Here is a 5,511-nt window from a genome sequence, read left to right as displayed (position 1 = left end):
GGCTCCATGCACAATGCGAAATGGTGTGTGCCCATCACAACAGGACGAAAGCACATAACAGAATTTATGTGGGCTGCTATATGTTCTTTGAAGCTTAAACAGCACAATACAACTACACGTACAGGATGGCGCATTGTTCCTGTTTTATCTAGTGCCTTACCTGCGGCCAGTAAAAACAGCCTCAGACAGGTGCTGCCTGATACTTTTTATTTTCCAGGTGGTGGCACTTCTGTGACCGTCCTTACAGCTGACCACATGGGGCTAGAATTGAAAATGATTAAATGCTTGCCTACCTAACCGTTTGTTTACTCAAAGGGCACGCTTCAAAGAATATCCATGGATGGCCGAGGGAGCCACACTCAGGTAATCCTAGACACACCCGTTACCTTCATGCTCGACGAGTATAGATTTTAGGCTCAGACTTTTTCAAATGAGCATGACTGATTCAAGATTCACATAAGCATGGGTCGTCCTGACCACATTTCAGTTTGTTTTACCTTACAAATAAAAAGCTACAAATACCAATAAAGCTTAGTAATCCTTCCAGGGACCTCATCTGTATATAAAATTAACAACCCTAAAGTGTGGCCCCACTGTGATTTCACTAAATGAAGTAATGGTGATAGTGGCCTGTTTGGTATTGTCACTTTATGACAATGTGCTTCGCAAGAATGTTGTTAATGGGATTAATCATTTAAGCTTAATTATTTTTTTTTTTGCAAAAAATGTCAAATGCCCACCGGTTCCACCTCTCAAATGTATTTGATCAAGGTAAAAAATCACTTAAGGGTTTTGGACTACTTTGTCAGGACAAGAATTTGGAAATGTCCCAATGGACTCTAAGAATCTCGACGTGGTGATACGGCATTTTTCTCCGTTTTCTTGCATTTTATAGATAATTATCAGTCAATTTTGAGAGACAACTGTAGACATCGTTGTAGTGAAATATTAACACTAGGTTGCAGCCCTTAATGCAGTCAACATCCATAACTCCATCACCTTATTTCTGGATCAAACTCGAGGGTAAAAGAAACTAAGTCATTTTGAAAGAGGTTAAAAAAAAACATCCGCTTAGATACCGTTTGATGAGTATGAAAATGATGCTATGCTATTTACCAGACCAGAAATGAACTGAATGGAGATTTTGGAGCGACGTGTTAAGCAGTGCTGTCCCCCACCGTCACACTGTCAAATTTTTTGGAAGAACGTTGTTCATCCGTCCTGTAGAGTATGAGACTGCGACAACCCATAACAAGGATCATTGATGCTTGTGGTGGAACAGCCCCTTACTACCTTAAGACACTTTGTGTTGGGTGTTACTTTAATGTATTACCCGTCTGTATGTCTTCTTTGACCAGTCTGTGTATTTTGGTAGGAACAATGAGTTATGAAGTCTCATAGTTAAAATGTATTAAAGAGTAATTGGTAGTGAAAAATCACATACAGCTTTCTTGCGAAATGTACAAAGGGTACATGGTGAGTCCTTGCTGCAGCGGCCATTGGTTCAACTCCAACCTGTGGCCCTTTGTCTCTCTCTCCCTCCTTTGCTGTCACTATCAATTAAAGGCAATAAAAAAACAAAAATAAAAATAAATAAAAACAAAATAAATATATATATAAAAAAATGCACATACAGCTTTTCGTCACTGTCCAAAAAAGTAATTTAATTTCTAAAGGGTTGCCCACAGTAGCAAAGTTAAGAAACATACAGGCTAACAGTAGTAAAAGTTTTGGTTGATTGGAATAAGATTCCAGTGTGGAAAACAAGTAATGCAACAAGTCACTGCAGCATGATCAATTAAATACAAACATTATTTGAAAGTTTTGAACAGATATATGAGCATTTGCTGTTTGGCCACTTGTGTATCTTAAGTGATATAACATTAGATTTGCTACCAATTTGCACTACCTAAGGCCTTGATGTGCTTTTTTAAAATCAAAGACAGGAACATATAGACTAATAAAAGTAACCTTGACAGGCTGTGTAATATATACAGAAAAAGGACGGGATCATAGTTTTTTGACAATCACCCTGCTCTGCACTGATAGGGTTAAAGTCTGTACCAGGTTGTTGTACCTCAAAATAGTAGTAACACCTTTACCATTGCCACAAATACAGGAATAGTTTAAGACACCAATCAAATTAGCTCAAACACTATCAGTATATCTGTTGGCCACAATAAGAAATACAATGTATATATAACACAACATGTTCTTATTCTTGATAGCACCTGGTTTAAATTAATGTTTGATTGTTTTACACAAAACACAAGAGGTGAGAAGAAAGATGCACTTTGAGTAGCCAATCACATGGGCTGAATCTTACTGACTGGAGACACTGGAGACACCATTAGATCAGTAAATTTAGACCGGACATGTTAAGTACTAGGTCAACCAAGAATGGCTTAATCATTAGTCAAGTTAGTGTCAATAACATTTTTTTTTAACATGTAGAGTTTGGCTCTGCCTTAATGTAACAGATGGGAGTTATGATACCATTAGTTTTGGCAAACAAGTGAAAAAGTTCCCTCCCCTGAACCCATCAGTCCCATGTTGCATCATCCCAAGAGGAGCTGCTGGTTTTTTATCCACAGCAACATCAAGTAGAAGTGAAGAAAGCCTTCGACGGATAAATTCTGAAATCCTCCACCTTTCTCTCTGCTGCTGACAGAAAAAAAGAGATCATTAATAAACAATAATAGCTAATTAAAAAAAAAAAGTCTTGTGCATGTGTGAACGTGAAATAACAAAGGCCCACTCAGCCATAAGAGTGAGTGCATGTGTAGGACCTTTATCGGCTTTACAACAGGAGAACTTCCATATAATACTAAGAATAAGATTGCCGAGTACCTCGCATCTCACTAAAGGAGAAATCTTAATCACATTACAATTCAGGACTTAAACCACTGCACACACATGATTTTGGTTATATAAATGGACACAAACTATCTCTATTATAACTAAGTAGTAAAACAGCAAATATGTCTTTTACCTTGAGCCAATATAAACTTTGAAGCAAGTCACCAGCATGTGTTTTATGAGAACAACAAAGATAACCAACACTTGGAGAGCTCTATTTAATCTAAGTTATGGAAGCGCTTGACCAAAGCCACTGAACAGCTGTCACATGTGATCAGACTAATGATTACTAAAGGAAAACACCAAACTCACAGGAGCTGGAACCATCAAATCTTTGAGAAATTACTTAAACAATTAGTCAATTATCAAAAGATTTGCAAATTAATGTGTGTTAGCTGACTCATGAATTGTTTCAACTCTATTTCAAACTAAAACCTAATTAAAATTAGATCAGAACGTTTCCACAAAGAATTTGCTTTTGGTTTCACCATATTAAAAAACAAAGTACAGGAGAGCACGATAAAATCAACCAGCAGCCTTAATTAGCAACTTAATTGGAGCTGAAACAGTTAGTCCATTAATTAATTGTTTAACTGGCATAAAGTTAATCTGAATATCTTTTGATAATCTGTTATTCCTTTGAATCATTTTGTCTTGTTCCAGCTTCTCCAATGCCAGGTTTGGCTGCTGTTCTCTTTTCTCTACCAATGTAAGTTTAACATATGTAGGTTGTGGGCTGCTGGTTGGACAAAACAAGCAATCTGAAGATGTCAAACTGTGATGGCCATTTGCTGTTATAGACAAAACAATTACTCATTTAATAAAGAAAATAATGAGCAGATGAATCTTTGATGAAAATGATCATATTAGACATTTTATAGCTCTTCTCTGTGGCTCATAGTAAACTGACTCCAGTGTAAACTGAATGTGAAGGTGTAATTAATTTCCCCCCCTTGAGTAATTAATTGCAAAGCTCAACTCCCCAGCTGAATGAAAGAAATCCGCAGGTCTACCTCAGAACAGGGAGCAGGACTTGGGGGGTCTGAAGGGATTATCACTGGAGGGGACCCCGACCAGGAGAGGGTCTTTGGAGGCATTTTGCAGACAGAAGTTTCTCAGCTCAGCAGCAGCCTGGGACACCTGCAGAGCCAGACATACGTGAGAGGAATCACAAACAGATCACACGTACAGTATTTGTACAGCTCCAGCTGGCCTGCTGCTGTCACACTCTTACTCTACCAATCTCTCATTTACGTACTAACTTCCGACTAACCGGCACTATTTTGCATAACATTTGCAGGCAACGGCGCAACACATGACGGGTGTGTCTACAGTGTAAGGTTGTTGTTTTTGTTCTTGACGGAGACTGTACACCTGTTTCCTTTCGATAACGAGGTTTAACTTTTAGAAACACTTCCGTCGGCAGGCTGTAAAGTGGTTGCGCTTCCCCCAGAGCAGAGCCACGGCTGGTAAAACCACGGATGAAGCTGGCTCGGTCTGCGGCTGTGGTTTAGTCAACCAGAAAGCAGTTTATGTGTAACTTTTGGAGACTTGTTTTTGAGCCTGTGATGTAAGAGTCCGGGCTGTGTGTCATTGCTGCTACAGTTTGTCTCCGCCATTCAACACTAGGTCGGTCCGTCTTCCGTGTTTGTGTTGTGGGGTTCGTACCTTGATCCTCCGGATACTGGCCTCTAACCGGAGCTGCTTCACGGCCCTTTGGGCGATAACTAAGTTGCTGCTGGCATTGTTGTTGGACATGACGACGGCTGTCGGTGAAGACAAGTTGAAGGATAGTTAAAATAAATGGCCACGACTGGTCGGAAATTAACCCCAACTGCTCTAAAACTAAACCTACTGGGAAACGTTGGTCACTCGGTGCCCCGCCCCCTCTGCGCCAGCAAGCCATTCTATTGGGCCCCAGGCCTGTCAATCAAACAAAGTAACGCCAATTCCACGCCCCCTGTATACACTGGTCATTATTATGAGTTTCCTAGACAGCAGAGCAGGAGAGTATAATGTGACCTTCAGCTGGAGGGTGAACAACCACAACACACCGGTTAATCACCATTTCATTGAACTCACTTGCTTTTAAATAATACATGTTAAAGGTCCAGTGTGTTACATTTAGGAGGATCTATTGGCAGAAATGGAATATAACATTCATGTTGTTGGTATGTTTTCATTTGTGTACAAATACCTGAAAATAAGAATTGTTGTGTTTTTGTTACCTTAGAATAAGCCGTTCTTATCTACAGAGGGAGCGGGTCCTCTTCTACGGAAGCTGCCATGTTGAACTGCCATGGCATGTTTACAGTAGCTCAGAACAGATAAACCTAACACTGGCTCTAGATAGGGCCTTTCACAGCCACCAGTTTCTCCTACAGGCTTGGAAGGCTGAGCTGTATTTAAATCTGCAACTTCAGTGTTCAGTGCCATTGAATCCCAGACACCGGTCCTTTAAATGTGTGGCTACATTTTGTGCACTCACATGCAATGTATACGAATGGAAGCCCAATGTGATTAAAATAATCTTGTGAGGCATTATAATAAGAAACCTTCTCAAAATGAATCATTAAATTTTAGTAGTTTTGGGGGGATTGCATAATATCAAACTAATAAGACAGATAAGAATGCCACTTCATCTGTCTCATT

At 39.6% G+C, this 5,511-nt stretch overlaps 1 protein-coding gene across 2 annotated transcripts; it reads right to left on the bottom strand.

Moving 5' to 3' along the window:
* Positions 1-1,642: 1,642 nt before the first annotated feature.
* si:ch211-286b5.5 (uncharacterized protein LOC100003596 homolog) lies at positions 1,643-4,733 on the bottom strand. 2 transcript variants are annotated; one of them, XM_035660738.1, is made up of 3 exons: positions 4,528-4,733; positions 3,873-3,999; positions 1,643-2,664 (listed from the first exon to the last, which is right to left on the bottom strand). In XM_035660738.1, the coding sequence occupies exons 1-2, from the start codon at positions 4,615-4,617 to the stop codon at positions 3,874-3,876; spliced, it is 216 nt and encodes a 71-aa protein (XP_035516631.1). In that variant the 5' UTR covers positions 4,618-4,733; the 3' UTR covers positions 1,643-2,664; position 3,873. The 2 variants fall into 2 exon arrangements, with proteins under 2 accessions (XP_035516631.1, XP_035516629.1); XM_035660736.1 differs by having other exon boundaries at positions 1,643-2,661; positions 4,528-4,729.
* Positions 4,734-5,511: the final 778 nt, after the last annotated feature.

The sequence above is a fragment of the Morone saxatilis genome, unplaced genomic scaffold, assembly GCF_004916995.1.
Source record: "Morone saxatilis isolate NCDOM2014 unplaced genomic scaffold, NCSU_SB_2.0 Contig17, whole genome shotgun sequence".
NCBI classification, from domain to species: Eukaryota; Metazoa; Chordata; class Actinopteri; family Moronidae; genus Morone; species Morone saxatilis.
The sequence above is the reverse complement of the archived record's forward strand: the minus strand, read 5'-3'. Positions and strand labels throughout refer to the sequence as shown.